A 20,814-nucleotide genomic window follows, 5' to 3' on the forward strand; every position below is an offset into this window, starting at 1 on the left:
TCTCCTTTAGTAATATCGAATTGAAATGCATGGGATGTGTTAAAAAATTTCTACTCCGAAGACGAGGAAATAAAGTTGCGGGACAAAGTACCCCCAAAATATTCTCATAAATAAACTAGCTAGCGATAGTTTCAATAAAAGGGAAAAATTCTTTGGTCGAACTATGCATATCAGAAACTTTTAGAAATGGATGGCTTGAGACTTGAGAGCATGAGCATGGGCTATGGACGAGGGATAAATCCGCCTATGAATAATTGAATTTTCTTTTTATTGACCTGAGACTAATATTTTTACAGCAATTTTTGTTTTGAACAGATACATATAAATGGAAAATATCAGTAACCTTTGAATATTGAAACTACCCATAAAGTTATTTTTTTTCCCAAATTAAGGAACTAAACTTTTCTCTGAAGAAACATGCAGAGGTTAAAAATAAAACCCTAAACTCTGCCTTGCTCAGTCGGCCACCTAATGCTATGGGCTTATGCACTTGATGATCAGAAACATCTTTTGGCAGATATAGTAACACCATTTGCAGCTGTGCATGCGACGCATGGTTAAAACACTGTCAAAAACAGCAAAAGAAAAAAAAAAACACTCAGCCAAGAAACAGCAGATGAATATCTGGTTGAATACTAAACTCCAAGAGAAACAATAGAACGAAAGGGACAAAAGCATCTAATTTGTTTATTAATCTACAATTCTCTTATAGAACTTTATCTTCAAATAATGGCACCATCACATGACAAAAGTTTTTTATAACTACATATGCGTGAGGAAATATTGGACCACAATTCATGAAAACATGTGACACAGCAGACACTGTTTTCTTTACTAGGCAATCAATCTGTAACCTCCTTTATGTGTTTGTTTCTCATAACAATTCTCATTAACCAAATTATCTTCCGGCTAGACATGTATGCGCAAATATTACGTATTTTATAGCAATAGAAGGAATAGAACTTATGGCTTAACTAAGATGGTTCTAGGAGTGTAAACTAATAGAAAAAGAACGAATTTAATATATCCATTTCATTTTATTAATGAATTTTAAAATTTTGTTCATGATTGTTTATTAAGTTTAATAAACAAATAAAAATGAATAAAAATCAAACATATTCTTAAACTGTTTATTAAATATTCTCTTCATTTACGTCCTCATCTGTAATGAACTAAATATGAATGAATTTTGTTATATTCATAGTCCGTTCATTTAATTAATGAACCTTGAAATATTGTTCATAATCATTTATTAAACTTAGTTTGTTCATTAATTGTTCGTTGAATGTTGTTCATTTATACCTTTAATTAGTTTATGTAATCATCTTTATGAGATGATATCTAAGAGGTTTATAGTTCAAATCTTAACACCTGCAATTATTTCTCTTTTTTTTAGACTATGATTTATACCTTTCATTGATTTATATAATCATTTTTATGAGGTGGTATCTAACAAGTCTACCGTTCAAATTCCAATACCTATAACTATTTCTCTTATTTTCAGACTATAAATTTTTTTAAAATGAAAAACATATAGTGAAGGAACAATATATTATTGGCATGAGTATTTTGTGTGGGAATGACATCGAATCAAGAAACAAAAATTTCATTGTTGGATGGTTTATGGTTTTGGGAGCAAATGTATTTTACTTTGGAATAAATGCCACAAAATCTTATTCTTTAGCATACAATCCAATTAATATAATAAATGATCACTACAAACAGTTTTTTCTAGAATAATTGCTTACATATTTGTTAACAATACTGGATGAACTTATAAGATGTAGAAATATTATTGGATGATCAATCCAAATGGTATTTTACTTATGCTTTATATCAGGAATATTGCATATTTAATATCCTCTCCTACATCAGAATAATTACTGTAACCATTTCATATGTGTTATATGCTTCAATGGCCAAGATTAGGAAAGTAATTAAAGAGAATTCATCAATATTAATTGGTATTTTCCGAGTCCGTGGATTAAAGGAAAGGTTCTTTTCTCCACATCATTGATATATTCTTCAATCATGGCTGAGAGAATTGAATCTTTGTTGAAATCTAAAGTGGGTAATTACGTAAGCTTGCAAACTTGAAAAGAAAATTACAGACATCTAGCTAGCTGCTACAGATTGTTATATATTCCAATACAAATTTCAGATCATGTGCAAAGAGTTTGGACATGATTCTCTTGACTATATTAGCCATAATGATGAAATTGAAAAACACCATGCCCAGCGGAGTGCATATAATTCAGAATAATACTATAATAGATTAATTAATAGTAAGATTTTTTTAATGCAGATTTCTATTTAGGGCAGGTAGTTACAGCCTTAAGGAATGAACCTTTCTTTGATGCCTTTCTTTATTGATTTTATATTTGATGTACTCTTAATCTATAGTTTTTATACACTATCAATAAACTATATGATGTCACTCTATATATGTGCAAATATAAATTTTTATAAATTTTTAAAATAAATACAAAAAACTTTATTTTTGTGTTATAATTTTCTCATTAATAAAGTTATATTATATAATTTACTAATAGCGTATAAAAATTATACGCTGATACTGCATCAAATATAAACTTTAATTATACAACAAAACTATTCTATAATAATTCAATTGCACAAGTCTCCATGTATTCACAATGTTCATCATCGTTCATACATATATATATTATATTTGCTGCAATGTTGCTAATGGTCAACAATATCATAACCAATTCCTCATATGGCATGTACAACATGACTTCACATGAGAGAGAGAGAGAGAGAGAGAGAGAGAGAGAATGAACATATATGGTTCATGTAATCGACTTTGATGCCAAACCAAGAAAGAGAGAAACTTCATTATTGATCATATTCCTCTGTTCTCCTTTGGTTCACAACTTACACACATTTTTCTTATAGTAATTATGACATCTTTTTTATAAGTAACAATGATAGATTTGAAACTTTAACTTGTTAAAGAGTAGAGATGTTGATGAGTAAGGTATTGGGCAGATAGAACATTTCTTATCTTTATCATCGAATTTTTATATTATACTTATCTCTATATTTATATTTAACGAATATTTCAAATTTATCTCTATCTCATTCTCATGGATATTTAATTGGTACGAATCATTCTAATACATGTTACTTTTTTAAAAAATAAAATAAAAAATATTTTTAGTTTAGTTTAGTTTATATATTTATGTAATTTTTTATAAATATATATTTTTTAAATATGAATATATTAATTCTAATTAATTTAAAATAAAAATTTACATTATTTAACAAAAAATCTATTTCTTAAATATGTATAGGATACATGAATGGGATGAATATTTTATTACCTATCTTCATCTTCATATCCAATAAAAATTTTAAAATTATATCCACCTTGTCTTTATTTTCAAAATTTAATATTTTTCTTCATTTTCATTTGGATAAAAAATCAAATTATTAAAGTTAACATCCTATTAAAGAGATATATGTTGTTGATAAAAATTCACATATACATTTACCCTTTTTTATCGAAGACATGAAGATGTTGGAAGAATATTAGCCATAAACACCAGAGAAAGCTAGGGTAACAACTAGGCCTATATTATGATAATTATGGGGTTCAGAAGTGTAAAGTCTTGATTGGCTTACTTCAATTTCACATTCAAGGACTTGATTATGATTGTTCAATGAATATAACAACCAAAGAGAATATGTTCTTATTGGAGAGAAAAAATTTAATAATAATAATTTGAATTGAAAAGGAAAAGGGTATTCCATACCGGAATCAACACATGCAAAATCTCAAAAAGCTTAGGCAAATCTCATCGGGTATTTAATTAGAACACTAAACATTTTATTAATCATAAACGTTATAACTAACAGTACTAATTACAACATCTCATTTTCTACCTCATAATGTAAAGCTTTATTCTAGAGATATTTAATTATATATATATTTGTTGGTTCCATCGTTACACCTATAGGGCTAGGGCACATAACCAAAAGGTGCATGAAGCTTCTAAACCAACAATTTTTTTTCATAGCATCCTAGTCATTTTCATGAATGTCTAAATCAAAATTTTAAAAAAATAAAAATTATATATGTATTTTGCAGCTGGCACCAATCAGATGAAGGATTTAGCAACTATCCAACATATGGAAAGTTTTGTAAGGAAAAGGCTATCATCTGCTAACAAAAGGAAGATGCTTATAAGCATAATAGGATTAAATACACTTTCATATAATTGCAAAGTAAAATTAATGAAACAGAAAGAGAAAGAGAGAGATTTCCACGTCATTTTCTTTTTTTATAATATTGTCACAGGTTCTTGCGAAATTTACTTTAACCTAATTTCTTCTCGAGCAAGAGCTTATTCTCGAGCAATTTGATACATTTAAAATTTTATTTTTAAAATACCTTTTAATAAAAATAAAAAAAAGAGAGAGAACTTCTCTATTTGTAATCTGGACTAATCCTTATGATTCCACTTATTTTGTTGGGGTGGAGAGAATAGAGATGCTCTTTCCTGTTTCCGTTGCTTTCCTTGTTTATTTTTTGAATGAAACCATGTAATTTATATCTTATCTGGTCCCCCATTTATACAACTACTAGCGGTTACACTCTGTTTTGGCTCATGCCCAATTTCTCACAGTTATTGAGAGAGATGAGCAAAGGAAAAGGAAAGAGGTTAAAAGGTCCCCCACTGCTCCAACCTAAAAGTTATTAATGCTCTTAACAAATGTATATGGAAACACTCACTAACCTGTCTGCGAAACTGCATGGGGGAAGTCTTTGGCGTGACAATATTCAATTTGCATCACTTGGGACCACTCTTTTTTCTTACATCTTTTCTTTTGTTTTTATTTTGTATAATCTTTTTTTTTTTTTTACCCTTTAGCTTTTGAGAGAGTCTTCAACTATATTCTATACTCAAAGTAAAATTAAATTATATGATAATTAATATATCCCCTCAGTTCTCTTCTTATTCTTCTTCTATTTAAACCCTCCTCTCATCGCTCTCTTCTCATCATAGAGCCTATCACTGCTATTGCTATCAAAATATATAGGCTCTTCCTTTTAGTGTATGGTCATTCATGGTGGTTTTAATTGGTTTTCTAGGCCTTTTGAGTGAGGAGCGTGTGCATATTTTCTTAGGTGCTCCACCATCAGATGAAGCTGCCAGCATGATCTTAATTTCCCTCTTTTTGTTGAGGAAAGATCAGATCATGTGGCAGTTTCACCTGTTGCTGCTTGCACAATCCAAAAAAAAAAAAAAACCCTAATTTCTCTCACAATGAAACCCTAATTCCCACATCTTTCTCTTTTGTTAACACCATCATTTCTGTTTTCTCTCAACCCCTAGAAAAAGTTTGTCATATCTAAACCTCTTTGTATGATTTCAGGCTTATTTGGATCTCTGGGGTTTCTTTAATTTATCTATGAATATTTTGCTTTGTACATATATATGTTAGAGCATAGATTTTCTTTTCATTTTTTGCCGCAGATGTTTGAAACTTTTACACTGGAATGCTAACTGTTTTTAGGTTTGTTAATGTTTTACGTGACAGGAATTTGTGGGTCTCGGTGCAGTTTCGATGATTTCAAGATCCCAAATCAGTACTGCTTTGGTGATTGAGCCACTCTGGTATTATCCTTAAACCTTCCGTACAGTTCTCCTTTAATAAATTCTGATATATCAGTATATATCTACTGGTTATTTCCTCTGTATGATAAGCTGTTTGTTTAGGGTTTTTCATGACATATGGTTTTGTAGCTCAATTTTGTTATAATTCTATTTGCTCTTTCAGGTTTTCCATGAACATATTTTTATATTTGTTTTAGGACTCCACCCTGCTACTAATTTGGGTTTGAACTCTACCATATTTGGTGTACCTATAGCTAAGGCTTGTTTTTTGAAAATGGGGTTTATTCTTTGAAATCCACCTACAGCAGATTTACAAAATCAGAGGGAGAAAAAGTAAGTGACTTTAATTCACATGCCCTGTGAGGGTTTAAAGGTTGTAAACATGGGTTTCCCATCTCTTTTATTCTTGTAGCTTGGATCCATCTTTTTCGAGTTGCAAAGATTTTGTGAATCTGAGAGAAGGTAGAGAAAGAGGGGGTGGATTCGAGAGAGAGAGTTAAACTTACAAATTTTTTGTGTTATTTTTAAATTATGTCAAACACAAAACGTTTATATAGTCATAGGATCTTAAGTAGCAGAATGTTCTTTCTTGAGTTTGCTGAACTTGTGTCATGGAAGCAGCTGTCTTTGATCGATGGAACAGGAGGTGGAGCATTTTTTACATATAGGAGTCTTAGATGACTATAGCAATAGAAAGAAAATTTTGTTTTATGTGAAGAGTTTTAACTTAATTTCTGAATCTCGCTAATATTCCACTGTATATCTTCTCTTTTTCAGCTTAATTATAGTTGCTTATTCTGGCGTAATAGAAGCATATGAGTGCAACTTCAAAGTCAAAAGAGCATATATATATTGGCAAAGTAATCAAAATACATACTAAAACATTTTGTTGGGAGCAAAACAATGAAACCTGTCGCCTAATACCCACCATGAAGCAAATGGAAGATCAATTTTGAAGTGCTTGTAAGTTATAAGTTCCTTCATGGGAAGAGAAAATGACAGAAAAAACATGACTATAACTTTGTTCTCATTTTTTTCCAGCTTACAGTACACGAGTAATATTTTGGCTGCATGCAGTTTCCGTCTAAATAGATCTGCTAAAACCAATATGATTTTTTTTCTTAAACCTTATTACAGGAGTGTGATTAAGAGCTGTTAATTGTTCATTCAAAAACTAAGTTTATATCATGTGAAACTCCTTATAGTTTTCATGAGTAAATGTTATCTGATGAACTGATCTTCTCACTGAGTTCTCTCTCTCTCTCTCATCCATCTATACTGGAATTTGGCTCTTCTCTTATGGTAGTTAGCTTTTCGTAGACTAGATTCCACGCATCTCTCATATTTCCTAACTAATAAAGTACCCAGAAATGTTATTAGTTTTGATTCCCCCCCACTGTTTCCAGAGTTTTTCATATGTAAGCTATCATGCATGAAGAAAAACTAGAGTGATGATTCATTGACAAGTACTCCTTACATTCCATTTAAAGATCCTCTTGGGAATTAGCCCCCATCAAGCTATATCTTTGGCATCATTTAATCACTACTGTCTTCTTTAAAGGACATCAAAGATGGATTAACTTCATTCTCTGAAAGAGAAGTATTGATAAGAGTGCTGTACTCTTTAGTTCATCCAAATAACTTGAAATTAAAAATAAAAAAAATAAAAGAAGTGGGCTAGAACTGCCCATGTGTCTAGGGGAGACAACAATATGAGAATGGATTTGATACGTTTACCTACGGTCTGTTGGATCTCAGGAGGATAAGCAAAGGATGGTTCCCAATGAATATTGAATGTACAAAACTGAAAATCCTTTTGCTTGATTTTCAAGTTCTCACTAATGAATTTTGCAGTAAATATCGCATGTACACCTAGAAGGGATAAGAAAAATTACATCAAAGTGAGAACAAAAGTCCCAGAGCTTGCTTTTGTAAGGGAAGCTCCCGGACTTTGATGAGATTTGTTGTGATATTACTGTTTACAGTAATGAATAAAGTTAAAAGGAAAGTACTCCCTTACACTGCTAGTTATTAATTACTTGCATCTGATATACATGTCTGGATACTCTGATATCTATCAACTATGTTACAAATCAAGGGTTTTACCGACGGAAAATTGTATTGTATAGCCATTACATGGGAGAATTTGTTCTGTTTTTTTTTTGGACATGGGGATTCATTCCAAAAATGTATTATTTAAATACAACAATTAATATCACATTCCCATAAAATCTCAGATCATGTTCTATCCAACAATTAAAATGTACTATTCCTTTCTTTGAGGGGCACATATATGGCCTCAGGCCAGAGTTAGATAAAAGTGCCTGGCATGTTGAGTGAGTTAGTTCCAAATGGACTTCAATGAAAGATGAATTAATATCAGCATTTCTTTTCCTCTTGTTAGGAAGTGAAGATCATAAAAATCAAACCCCAAGTTAGAAATTAACATTCCTTTGGCACTATACATGTACAAAAGAAAAGGTCTTCTTACTGAACCCATTTTTTTTTTCTCATTAATTCTATATAGATCACTTATGTAAAAGATATTGAGAGAGTAAGAAACCTTTTTTTAACAAAGAACCAAAACCTGGAGAAACTTTTGAATCATGAACCCTAAAACTCTTTTGCTGACTGATAGCAATAATATTTACTAGGTGATCAAGTTTAAATTGTCTAGAAAATTCATGGTAAAGGCCAGAGCTCGCGGAACTAATTTCATCCAACTCTTGAAAACAGTGGCTATTTCGAAAAACATAAATCAAATAATTTCCTGTCCAAAATGGCAAACTACTCACAGAGAATAAATGGTGACTTCTATTTATTTGTTTATTTTGGCCAAGGATTAAGTATATATATACCCATGCATGCGATGCGTGCTTTTGCAAAAATTATATGGCTTAAAGAAAAGATCTTATTCCTTAAAGAAAAATCAAGACCATTCACAAACACTAGATGCTCTCCATTCTTTGAGTGAAATAATAGAAAAATTATTATTACGATAAAAATTTAAAAAAATCAGAGGAAATTAATAGGTTACACTTATCTAAATATGAAAGAAGCTATGAGAGTAGTACAGGTACAGTTATTAGAGTGAAAAAAAAAAAAAAAAAGGCACATAATGAGTTAAAAAAATTTTTCTTCAATTACTAATATTTTTAATAAAAAGTCAAAAGATTTTAATACCTTTAAATATTTATTTTATTTTATATTTGAACGTTTGACTAATTTTGACTTGTGACGTCAAAGAATTAATAAAATGTTACATCTCATATAAAAAATTAAAGAATTATATCAAAGAAACAAAAAAAAAACTATAAATATATTCTATAAATGTAACATAAAAGTAAACTAAAATCTCATATGATGAAAATTAAACCTAGAAATTAATTTTAAAAGGAATTAAAATATTGAACTAACAAGCTGTGTAAAACATGTCTAGAATTGATCATGTGGAGCGAATCAATAATTTTGCATTTGGAAAATCAGTTTAAAGAGAGCTGATGATGACAGATTTAAATTCCTCATCCAAAATCAATGCGCTAATGCTAGACCCTCAGTCTCAAGTCTCAACCTACCACAACCGAATACTCATTGGTAACAGCTTGGGGCTTCTCAAACTTTTCCTTCCCCATCATTTTCTTTTATTTCTTTCCTTGCTACCAAACAAAACTTAAAAACTGGCAGAGATATTGTAGCTGCAATATTAAGTATTAATCAATAATTTAAACATTAAACACAATGGGAAATACGATAATTTTTTTTGTCTGAGATCTTTTGATATCCGATAATCACTTTAAGTTTCGATTAATCCAGAGTTTAATTGGATTGGATCCTACAAAAAAACAAACTTTCTCAAATTTATTTTTTTATTTACAAAACTCGAAATTAAAATTTTACAAAAATTGAGTTTCTTGCCGCTCTTATGGCGTTTATAGAGATACGAAAATTTCATCAACAAGATTTGGCAGAAAGCCTTCTTTGCCTTTTGGTACATGCAGAGTTAAAATTTGGGCCTCAAAGGTCAATAATTCTCCCAACTCATGATAAGCCCCTCCATTGTTGATAGCAAAAAAACAAAAAAAGAAATCGAGCCTAACCCATTGTTGATAAGCTATGGAAGAAGCTTGAGCCCATTGAAGATGTGTGTCCAGACTCCAGTAACAAGCTCTCACGCGGGCTCAAACGCAGACTCCGGCAAGCAAGTGTCAGACAGGAAGAGCCAGACTTCTCACTACTCAACATTCGGTTAATTGAACTCCATCTTACTGTCCAAACATTCCACTTACTAGACATGAAACAGTAATCCGTTTAGCTTCCGAATCATCAGGACACACGCCTGTGGTAGAACCTTTAAAAATTGTTTATAGGTAGTAATGCAGCTACAGCTCCTTTAAACAGTAACCCATTAAATTAACCAAATGAACACCCTAATGGGTCGGAGCAGCGATACTAGCCTTTTTTTTCACTTTTCTGGTTCCTGAGGTATTTGTTTGCACAGGGCATTTTCAATGATATTCTCTGGGATAAAATTCAGCCAGTATTCCAGCTTTGGATGAAATACAGCATACATGGAAGAAAGGGTGGGTGGGGAAGTTGAAACGAAATAAGATGGAACAACTTGGTGATAGGTGTTAGCCAAAATTTCCTACATCAAGATTCTAAATAAACATTTATTTACATAGCCTGGTTTAACATTCTATCCATCTAGAGTAGGGACTAAGAACTCCAGAGGACGACCTATGGTGTCATTTTTTTTTGACATTTTTTTTTTTATCAAGGAACCCTGAATTTGGAAGACCTTACGACCATGCTTTAATCATTAAAACTGTACAAAGTAAATTCAGAGATGAAAAGCTATTCATCATTGCTGCATCTTCCGGCTCAACATCTCTTCATTCTAACAGTAGAACATTACTCGCTTCACATTCTCCTTCAAGGCTGGCAATGGCCGCACCCCGGATTCTCCTGCGGCCCTTGTGCCTTTGGTGTGACCTGTACCACCACCTGTTGATCCATTCTCTTGCATCTCTGGTTCCATGTAGAACCGGGCACGGAATGCAGCTAAATGTGCATAATATGCAGGAGGAACTGCAAACAAAACCGCATATCAGCAAAAGAAGCTACTAATCATTAATCAAACAGTTGGCTATTACGCCTCATGCTGGTGGCATCAAATATATTAAAATTAAGATTTCTCTTCATGGGTTTGACCAAATCCTTGTTTTCTAAGTCTAATATGAAATTCCCACTTCAAAATATGAGAAATTTGTAATTTAAACTGAAATGAACTTTTCAGTGTCCTAACAGCCTTCATCTTATTGTCCTTACAGGGGTAATGAAAGAAGCTTTGGTTGCAAGGATATAACATATAAAAACCTCACTTACCAACAGATACTGAGCGGGTGCACCTTGCATATGTGTAACAAAGGTTGTTTGTTAGAGACTGTATTCCATCTGCGGTAAAATTGTTTTCATCCCAAAGAACATGGTAGTGTGCTGGTCGACTTGTTCCCTAACAATATTAATAAAGATAAATTAATTCTAAAGTTAAATGAATAAACAGTTAATGCTACAAAGGATGCTTAAAGAATGAGATGATAGTTTATAAAAAAGTTATATGTTTAAATGATATGGGCAATGATGCAAACACAAATTTCTAGTACATCATGGTTTAAAAGTATAACTAGTTAAAAGCACCACTGATGTCGAGGTCACTACTTCAACAGTGTCAAATTCTACATGCATTATAGCTTTGCAAAGGTCTCACATACAAGTCTTGTTGAGTTCAGAGTACACACACATTCAACAATTCAAGAATCAAATGAAGAAAAGAAAAACCTTTTTACTTTAAATTTAAACCTTTTTTCTTTCTTACAGAGCTAGGGGAGAGCAAAATTCGGTTGAAACCGAAAAAACCAACAAAATCCAAATTTTTTGTGTAAATCAGATCAGTTAAATCTGATTATATGGATATTTCAGTTATTGGCTGGGTTTAAATGGTTAAAATGGTCAATTTTTTGTTTTAAAAGTTGAAACCGAATAAACCGAAATACCTAATTAAAAAAAAATAAACACCCCTTTTCTTTTGTTTTTTGAAGTCCTAGCCCCTCACTCTCAGCTCCATCTTCTGAAACCCAAGCATTTGCTGAAACCCATCTCCATCTTCTCCCCCAGGCCAGATTTGAGATCTCAGTTGGCGTTCTCACGTGACTCACCAGTCTCCAACCTCTCCTTTTCCCTCGTCTCTCAAATCCCACAATCCCTTTCACGCTAATCTTGCTTTGCCAGTTTTTTCTGTGCGCTGCACCGCTGCCATGTCTTTAATGCCGCACCACTCCGCATCTCCGCCTCTTTCATTCCTCAGTTCCTCTCTGTCTCTCATGCTCATCTCGTTTGCTGTCTCTCTTAAGCTTATCCTGCCTTCTCTTCAAGGCTTCAACAGTATCGAGGTAAGTTTTTCAAGATTTATCTTGAATTCTTGATTCTTGAATGACTAAAAGAAAAGGGAACGGTACTGCAAACTACTTCCGTTTCTTAAGCTATAAGCATAAATGTGTTTAAGTTTGTATAGATATAAAAAACCCCAAATCCCTAAAGTCTGCAACAACAATATAAAAAACCAATAAGAACCCGTTTCTCCGAATCAAAAGAAAACATGAACCCTATCTTGAAAACCCAATCAGCCTTGAAAATTCAAGAAATTAGAAACAGATAATGAACGTAAAGAACACGAGATCTTACTTCGAAAACGTTGGAGCCGACTAATAAGTCAGATTGACAATGGGATTAGAATGGAAATATATAGCTTTAGAGAGAAGAAATGAATGATGATAGGAGGGTTTATGGGTTTTTTTTCCTTAAGAAGAGGAGAATTTGATTTCTGGGTTTAAAATCTTCTTTTTGATTTAATGATTAATGGGATGGAGAAGAGAAACAAAGGTTTTACCCAAAAGCTTCCCTTCCCTGTGCTTCACATTGTGACAGGCTTAAAACCAACAAAACCAACCAAAACCGATCACCTTTATCCGGTTCAGTTTTTTCGGTTTTCTTTACATACATCAGTCGGTTCGGTTTTTATAATAGATTAAGTCAATTAAATCAGTTATTCAATTTTTACAACTGAATTAACTGAACCGACCATTTGCTTAGCCCTATCCAGAACTTATCACTGAGAAACTTCTCCCAAACATCCCATATTTAACCCACAGGAAGCCACCATATATCATCATACATAGGTTAACAGATATAAATACATACAAATTAAAACAACAGCCAAATCAAAGTCAAATCGGTTAAGGAAATTTCAGGTAAAAAAATCCAAGGTTACCGAAATTGAAATGGAATGAAGAATATTAATTTTCTACCTGAATACCAGCATGGCTGCAAAGATAAAAATCAAATTCTGTTGGATGACATATTTTCGAATCAACAACAGTGCCTGAAAAACAAAATACAACACCATTACAACAATTAATGATCCTCAAGCTGTGCAATGCCCATTTATCTTTAATAATCAAATTATCCAAGAGACTTGATCTTTCACCAGGTAAAATGTTTCCACTCTTGTCTGTGCTGCTTCGGTCCCTGTGATTATTAGCAAACAATCGAGTGTGGTGTCGTTTTTGTACAACAATGAAAGTCACTGGTGGTTGATAGTTTGGTTCTAGAGAAGCACAGGCCTGCAAATAAATTCTATCAGAACCATAGATGTCCCCAAATCTGTTTAAATTGATTTAAAAACAGTTATCAGAAAAGAAACTGTATTAATACTCACCTTCCGTATTGCATCTAGCTCGTACAGCAGAACTTGATAAAATTGCCCTTCACTAACACCATCCCTGCTCAAATGATTTACCCAATTAGTACCCGACATGAAGGGTCTACCACGTATGAATATGCATGAACAGTGGATCCAACCCACTTTAATTGTTTAAATGCAGGACTACAAGTCAACGCAGGGCTTTCACAATACAAAACATGGCTAAGCAGGCATCCATGTACTCCTACTAAATGCATGTCAGAGTTACAGATGCATGAGTCCACTGCTAGCATATCAGCTCTCCCAGATATGATGCAAAAAACCTAGACAACTCTTCTTGGCCTCCTAAAACTTTGGGAATGGGACTTCTATCTCAAGTTCAATTTTAATGAAGGTATGGCAACTGAGAATGAAATACAATAGCAGAAATATATACCAACAAATCCTTCATCACAAACCTGTAAAATATAATCCTCAGAGGCTTCTGCCCTGTTGCCTTCCTAAAGGATACCAGAAGATCCCTACACGAGAAATTGTAATTAGAAATGAAAGTGCATGCTACTTCATGGTTAAAAGTACTGGTCTGGTGGAATTGACATCGGCTTACCTGATCATGCCACCACTAACTGTGCCACGGACAGGATCCTGCCACGTTTTGTACAAGTCCTGTATGAGTTCCTGTCTATGAGCTTGAGCACAAACTAGTCCGGCATATTTTGTCACTTCAGGCCAATCTTGTGAAGCTACAACCTAAAGAACCAGTATATTTCAGAAACCAGAGTCTAACTATTAGCACCAGAGTCCAACTATTAGAACAAGGATGAAAACAAGTTTGACGAATATAAACTAGAAAAAAGAATCATACTGCTGCAATTGAGGGGCTGGAATCTTCTCCATTTTCTGGGTGAGTCACATCTGCTCCAAATATTATGGTTGGTATGTCACTGACTAATGGTATTCTGCAGCTGATAGCATCCAAAAGAACAGTGTTTCTGCCACCCATCTGCATCAGTGATGAAGGATAGCCATTTATTGGGGACTTTCACATATATTGTGCAAAGGGTTTAGAGGCATATGTACTGACCAAAATGTTGGTTTAAAGTTTGAAACCATATCATTTTTGGGAACAAACTAATTTATTGTATATAACTGGGAGAAATGATTTAACCTTAACATTGATCTTGAGGGCCACATTAGCCAAGTATTGTTTACTGATCTTGAAGACATGTTTATTGAGACAGCATTGAGATATCAAGCCTAGATCAGTTTCACAAATTCGCTTGAGATCACCTGAAGAAGTAGAATGATGTCATTCTTCCAGTTTTCCAACCTTCCATCCTTTTGGAAGCAAAGGAGGGTAGGATTTAAGGAGTCACCTTAAGCACACATAAGCACAGAGGAATAAAGCATACATCAAAGGATTAGAACTGCAAACCATCATGACATGACATACCATAAAGCGACCCATTGTTGTCAGGCAATATAGCTAATAGAAGCTCTAGTTCTTTTCCCTTAGATTTATTCATGGATGCATGATAAACATGCTTCAAAGCTTTTTCCACTTGCTCTGGCCTGGCACTGTATATTGGAATAACAGGCTCTGGATTGAACTCCTATAAAACAGCAATGACTTACAAACTTATAGTCCACTGAAATTATGAAATACAAAAAATAGAGGAAAGAAACTAGAATTTACTGATCTTAAATGCCCAAGATTATAAGATATAGAAAACTACCATGCCAGAAACTTGGCACATTTGAGCAAGTTCATTGCAAAACCCACGGGCAACAGTCTCTTGCACACTTCGTGAGAAGTTAATACATGCCCATCGGCTAACAGTCATCCCATTGATCATTTTCTAGATCACATAAAAATGAGGCCAAAATATCAGCAAAACAAGCTAGAAAAGTTATAGGTCTAGCTAAAAGAACAATTATAAGATCCTCTAGACTTTAGTGCTAATGACCCATCCAAGAGAGCACACTCAACAAGAACTACACTGAAGAGACATGAACCCATGCACCACATGCTTAGCTTGTATTTTTGTAAACTAGGCATAAGAAAAAGAGCCAAGTTCTCCTACCTTGTACCTCAACCGATCAGCAAACTTGATTAGTTTAAAAAATGGTATAAATCTTCAGAAAAATTTCAGAAAATCTTGATTAACTTCCCTGTCCCTTCTATAATTTTTCTCTTTTCCTTGCTTAAAATAGAACATGCGAAGGGTTGGAAAAGGAGAACACACCAGTACTTACGAAAGAAAATGAATAATATTGAAAATATACAAGAGAATATTACCTTGTTCATCATATTCCACTGCCCCACTTGAGGCAGACAATCCTTTTCTTTTCCAGTTTCATGATATTTCAGCTGCAAGGAGCCAATGAAATGGTCAATAATGAATAAAAAATCATTTTTCTTGCCGATTATGCAGAAATTTTATGATATATTACCCAAGGGGCAGGAAGGATTCGAGCCTCAACCGAAGCAAGTTTTTCACTGATTTTGATTCCAAACTCCTTTGCATAAGGATCTTGGTAGTAAGCATTATGTTGAACTGTCTGCTTGTGTTAAATTGCAGGAAAGACAATGTCATTGGTAAAATCAGGTAAATACTCAAAAGACTCTGAAGATAATAAACCAATAAATTCTATTTCAGATACCAGCATCTTAGTCCTTTTTAAGGATTCACTTCTCCATAAGTCAGCAACTTAATGTATAGAGTCAATTATTTGCATCAATTTCATCCTCACATTAACATACATTTCCAAGGAGAAATAGAAATTTTAGCAGACTTAGAATAGCTTAGCAACTTCCTAAACTGTTCCACAGGTTATGTATTGTAGGAATTCTGCGGTGCTTTGGTCATCACTCATCAGAAAGACCAAGATTATAAATCCTACAATGTAAAGTTTGCACAAATACACAATGGCGTAGTTTGATATACATACAAGATTGCAATATAAGCGCACCTGCAAAATGTCATTTTCCCGATCTCTTGGTCTTTGGCATGTGACTTTCAATAGAGCAGTAATTTGTCTCTCATTCAATCTTTTTGTATATCGTTGTCCCTCAACAATTTTGCAAGCCTAACAAAGCAAAGAGTCCAGATTTCTCATGAGAGTCTGCCAAAAGAAAGAAAAAGAAAAAATTTACTGAGAAAATGATAAAATTTCCTATGACATCTTCCGACCTCCATAGGTAAATAATTTGCCTTCCTCTGGTTTCCTACTTGAAGGCAAGGTAGATGTGTATGCTGAATTGTGAAGCCATACATCTCTTGGAAGTATTCAACAACAGACTTCATGGTCGATTTGTCATCAACAGGAAACCTGAACAAAGCACCATAGGTAATACTAATAAGGAGAGGGTAAACACTCATCAAGATCATACATCCTAGAAAGGTAAGAGAAACTTCTTTATTTCACTGTCATTCAAGCTCTAATATATACTTGATTTGCTACAGAAATTCAAGGAGAAATCAGAAAAGAAAAGAGCTGAAACTTACACTAGTTCTCTAGTAGGCTGAGAAGTCAATCCTGAAACACGGTATTTTCTTCGTACATTCCCCCTATGTGTCACCTCTACTTTCACTCCTCTGAGTGCCTTTTTAATCTGTCATTTATTTCAACTTTAATTATGATTAAATCAAATGCCAAGAATGAGACCACGCTGCAGCAGCAGTAAAAAGAAAAAGATACCTTCACACGATCAGAATCAGACAATTGCCTCGATAATACACCCTGGCCTAGAAGCTGAGCGCCAAACTCTATTACAGGGAGAGGCTCAATGAATGCAGCTGAAGCCATATCTGTTACAAAAGATAAAATAGAGGTAAAAACAAAATATGAGAAACATTAATCAAAGGTAACTGCCAAGTAATTTTGTAAATTTTATCATTATTCATACCAATATTCAGAGACAAGCCCATCTGAGTAGGCCTAATACTCTGGTAAAAACCACACCATGACTCCAAACCATCACCAAGCCTTTTTGGTGCTCTAATATCAGGTGAAAAGAAGTATCTCCCAATAGGACAGTAACTAAACAGCATCAGACAGTGTAAGATGCCCAGAACAACAATATTGATAACAAGAACCATTTTTCCATAAACACAAACACTTTTCAGTCTCGTACCTCTTTGTCGATAGCTGCCGTAATACAATGTCAAGAATCTGCAAAGCTTCTTGTGGAGCATCAGCGCGCTTACCAGCTAGAAATTGGCCTAAATGATGCATGTTTGCTCGCGCAACAAACTTTATTACCACTTTGTATTCTCTTTCTCTTCTGTAAAATCATATAGATGCCATTGGAGATCAACACAAAAGAAATTAATGCATATCTATACTACTTGAGTAAATTGAAAAAAATATAATGAGAGAGAGAAATGGTAAAATAATTTAATCTTTATATTTATTTCCTTTTCATGAACTGTTGTCAAGGAAGTAAAACCCACATTGCACAAGAAAAGAAAGTAGAATGTCCATGAAAAAGGAAAAAGAAGAGACAATTCGTACTCACTTGGGGCCATTGATGCCATCCTCTTTATCTACAAGCTTGATGGTGAACTCTTTCCGAGAAAAAGGAAGTTCACCGGCCGTGTACAGACTCTTTCTGCCATCATAAGCAGGCAATCTCATTCCTAAATCTGATTCTTTGTACAATCTCACAAGCTCTGCCATAATTGCCCTATTCATCGTTTTGGATGCCACTTCAGGAGTTATTCTAACCTGCAAAGAAGCAGAACACAGGTTGCAAAAAGGCAAACAACAAGGAGAACAAAATTTAAACACCATAAATGCCATTAAAAGAAAGGACATGGTGAGAACAGAAATCTTATTCAATTTCATCTTCAATGCAACAGAAAAAATGAAAAGACGACTATGTCAGATTAAGGCCCCCCACCCACAAAATATTGCCATGAAACAAATTATAAAATCCACAAACTTAAAAAAGATACTACATAAGATGTCTTTGCTTTGCTGCAGTAATACGATGAACCCTATTTAATGTAAAAAACACAATACAAGAAAAAAGAGCTTACATCATACTGGTTCAAGTCCTTGTCTGGTAACTCTGCAAAGAAATGATTAGCCTTTACAATACACTTTGTCCCAACTTGACCATAACCAGGCCTAGGTGCAAAATTCAAAGACTTGCTTGAAGTAGGAAACCCCATTTCCGTTCCAGAAGAACTACGACCGTTCTGAATAGACTCATTTGAAGTTGCTGCCACAAGATCAGTAGCAAATGGACGCACTGGGTTATGTGCTACCCTGCAGGGCCTTGAACTTGGTCTCATACAAACATCCCCTTGATCAGATTTTCTACCACCTCTTCCTCTTCTTCTTCCTCCATTCTTTGATGGAGGTGAGGTTTGGTTATGGGGCTGTTTTGTGTTCTGTGGTTCATGAGCTGCTGGAAGAGGACCTTTGCCATTTTGTGCAGTTTTTGGTGCTCTTTGAACTGGGTTCATAGTGTTTTGCAAGTGATTTTTTATCACAAGGTGTTGCACTGAGTTCTCTTTCATTTGCTTTATAGGCATAGTAGCCAGCTTTTCTTAACTTGCTCACTGAAACTGATACGACACAAGAACAAAAGCTTTGTCCAAAAGAGTTAAAAGAAGATGGACTATTTTCACGAAATGGCACACGCATAAAGAACTGGTTTCTCCTCTATTCTCATACTTGTTTCCTCTTCCTACCCTTCACGGATTAATCACCCTTTCAGTTTGAAAATACAAGAAACAAATAGGGAAATGTATGTCAGTGAAAAAACACCAAATCTTGCAAAAACTGCAGAAGATTAAAAAATAAATGTTGATAATGCACCAAAGTTGCATAGACAAAAGTAAATGGCTATGGGAAAAAAGTCCAGACTTTCTTGCTCATTACAAGCTTTACCATTCTTTTGCAACACTAATCCCTCAATCATTCACCTTTTTTTCAGCATCTTACTCCCAAAACAACATGCTACTAAAATTAAAATTCATGAAAAAATAAAATAGAAATGCAAAACTTATAACTATAGACACCATTTTATAAGTCCGTTTAAAATAGAAATGCAAAAAAGACCTCAAAAGGCCAAGCAAAGGAGGGACAAAAAAAGGCACAAAACCCCAAACCAGGCTCCGAACTAAAAAAAAGAATCAGCTCTGCAACTTGAAAAAAGAAATGGCAAGAAGCAAAGACAAACTGAACATCAACTCCAAAACCAAACCTTCTCGAGAAGCCTCTATTGTGAAACCAATGACCATAAAATCGTAAGACAGACAACATTAGCAAAATGAGTTAAGAATTATTTTATAACAATACCCAAAACAAAAAGTGGTTATATCCAGAAGACAAAACCATTCCCCTAGGCTTGTCCCTACCAAAAACTGAAATTTTATTAGGAAAAAGAAAAAAAAAATCAGACCACAAATAAATATAAGCCCAAGCAGATAAAAACATAGCAACAGCATTAAAGAAACTTCACTTATTTTATTTATTTTTTATGTAAAGAACAGATTCTGAAACCATGATGAGACTTGGTATATAGTAAGAATAAAAGCCATCTAGAAGAAAACCAGAAAACAAGAACATGTATACAAAGAGAAGGAATAAACATTGAAAAGGGCAGTGAAATCACTATCTCATGGTTATCCCAAACAAAAAAAATACAAAAATTTAATGATTGAGAAAATAAATAAAATGAAGCCATTAAATGCATCGTAAAATATTGCTAGTATACCCCAAAAAAACTCACCAAGCAAGTGGAAAAACATACAAAGCAGTGAACTTTGAAGCAAAACAAGAGAGTAGAGAAGAGGATAGAAAAGATGGGTTGAAGCCGGAGAAGGCGAATAGAGATTAAAAGAAAAGGCAAAAGTGGGAGATAAAAGATGGGTTTTTGAGGAGGATTCAGAGAAGTAAAGAGAGAGATGGCGTAGTGAAAGAAAGGAGATGATGGTGGTGAATCTTTATACACGCACGGAAAGTGCTTTTGGTGTTTTCTTTTATCATGTGTAAAAGCCTTTGTGAGCCCCTCTCTCTCTGCTTTTAAAAAAATGGCTTTGGCCTTAGCTTAGCCTCCTCTTTCTCTCTCTTTTCGCTTTGTTCTTGGTTCTGAACTGATGGCGCAGCCTCGGGGACGTACCATGACATATATTTTTTTAAGACTAATAAAGTAAAAACCCCTGTCTTTGAAAAGCACATACATTATTTATGTATAGATATGGATAGTTGGATACATAAACAGAGAAAGTGGTTGGCTTTGGTGATGGTGTTCCGGTGGAGGAGGGATGGATGGGGCTTTGCTAAATAGTCCAAAACAACTAACTGAGGATTTTATAAAAGCAATCATACACAGAAGAAGAATAATTCGAACTTGCAGTACTCTCTCCTGCACCTTCTCCATTTGCTGCTCTCTCT

The 20,814-nt window shown here is 33.9% G+C and overlaps 1 protein-coding gene and 1 long non-coding RNA gene across 4 annotated transcripts; one reads left to right on the forward strand and one right to left on the reverse strand.

Annotated features, from left to right (window-relative positions):
* Positions 1 to 4,487: 4,487 nt before the first annotated feature.
* On the forward strand, positions 4,488 to 7,661 carry LOC149512633 (uncharacterized). The gene is made up of 2 exons (XR_016332141.1): positions 4,488 to 5,388; positions 5,566 to 7,661. It is a non-coding gene; the product is annotated as an uncharacterized LOC149512633 (long non-coding RNA).
* A 2,585-nt stretch (positions 7,662 to 10,246) lies between these two features.
* Positions 10,247 to 20,334, reverse strand: LOC111306665 (protein argonaute 10-like). 3 transcript variants are annotated; one of them, XM_022904462.2, is made up of 22 exons: positions 20,150 to 20,334; positions 18,447 to 19,125; positions 17,924 to 18,132; positions 17,540 to 17,689; positions 17,312 to 17,445; positions 17,104 to 17,213; positions 16,911 to 17,017; positions 16,596 to 16,734; positions 16,375 to 16,491; positions 15,856 to 15,963; positions 15,701 to 15,772; positions 15,138 to 15,260; positions 14,855 to 15,014; positions 14,570 to 14,691; positions 14,267 to 14,404; positions 14,009 to 14,151; positions 13,860 to 13,922; positions 13,417 to 13,480; positions 13,186 to 13,321; positions 13,007 to 13,080; positions 11,028 to 11,154; positions 10,247 to 10,730 (listed from the first exon to the last, which is right to left on the reverse strand). In XM_022904462.2, the coding sequence occupies exons 2-22, from the start codon at positions 18,945 to 18,947 to the stop codon at positions 10,540 to 10,542; spliced, it is 2,988 nt and encodes a 995-aa protein (XP_022760197.2). In that variant the 5' UTR covers positions 18,948 to 19,125; positions 20,150 to 20,334; the 3' UTR covers positions 10,247 to 10,539. The 3 variants fall into 3 exon arrangements, with proteins under 3 accessions (XP_022760197.2, XP_089608136.1, XP_089608135.1); XM_089752010.1 differs by lacking the exons at positions 10,247 to 10,730; positions 11,028 to 11,154 and adding an exon at positions 11,935 to 12,075; XM_089752009.1 differs by lacking the exons at positions 10,247 to 10,730; positions 11,028 to 11,154 and adding an exon at positions 12,028 to 12,240.
* Between the last annotated feature and the right edge of the window lie 480 nt (positions 20,335 to 20,814).

This window comes from Durio zibethinus, chromosome 22 (genome assembly GCF_047325235.1).
Source record: "Durio zibethinus cultivar Kanyao isolate XHJ-2024 chromosome 22, ASM4732523v1, whole genome shotgun sequence".
NCBI lineage: Eukaryota > Viridiplantae > Streptophyta > Magnoliopsida > Malvales > Malvaceae > Durio > Durio zibethinus.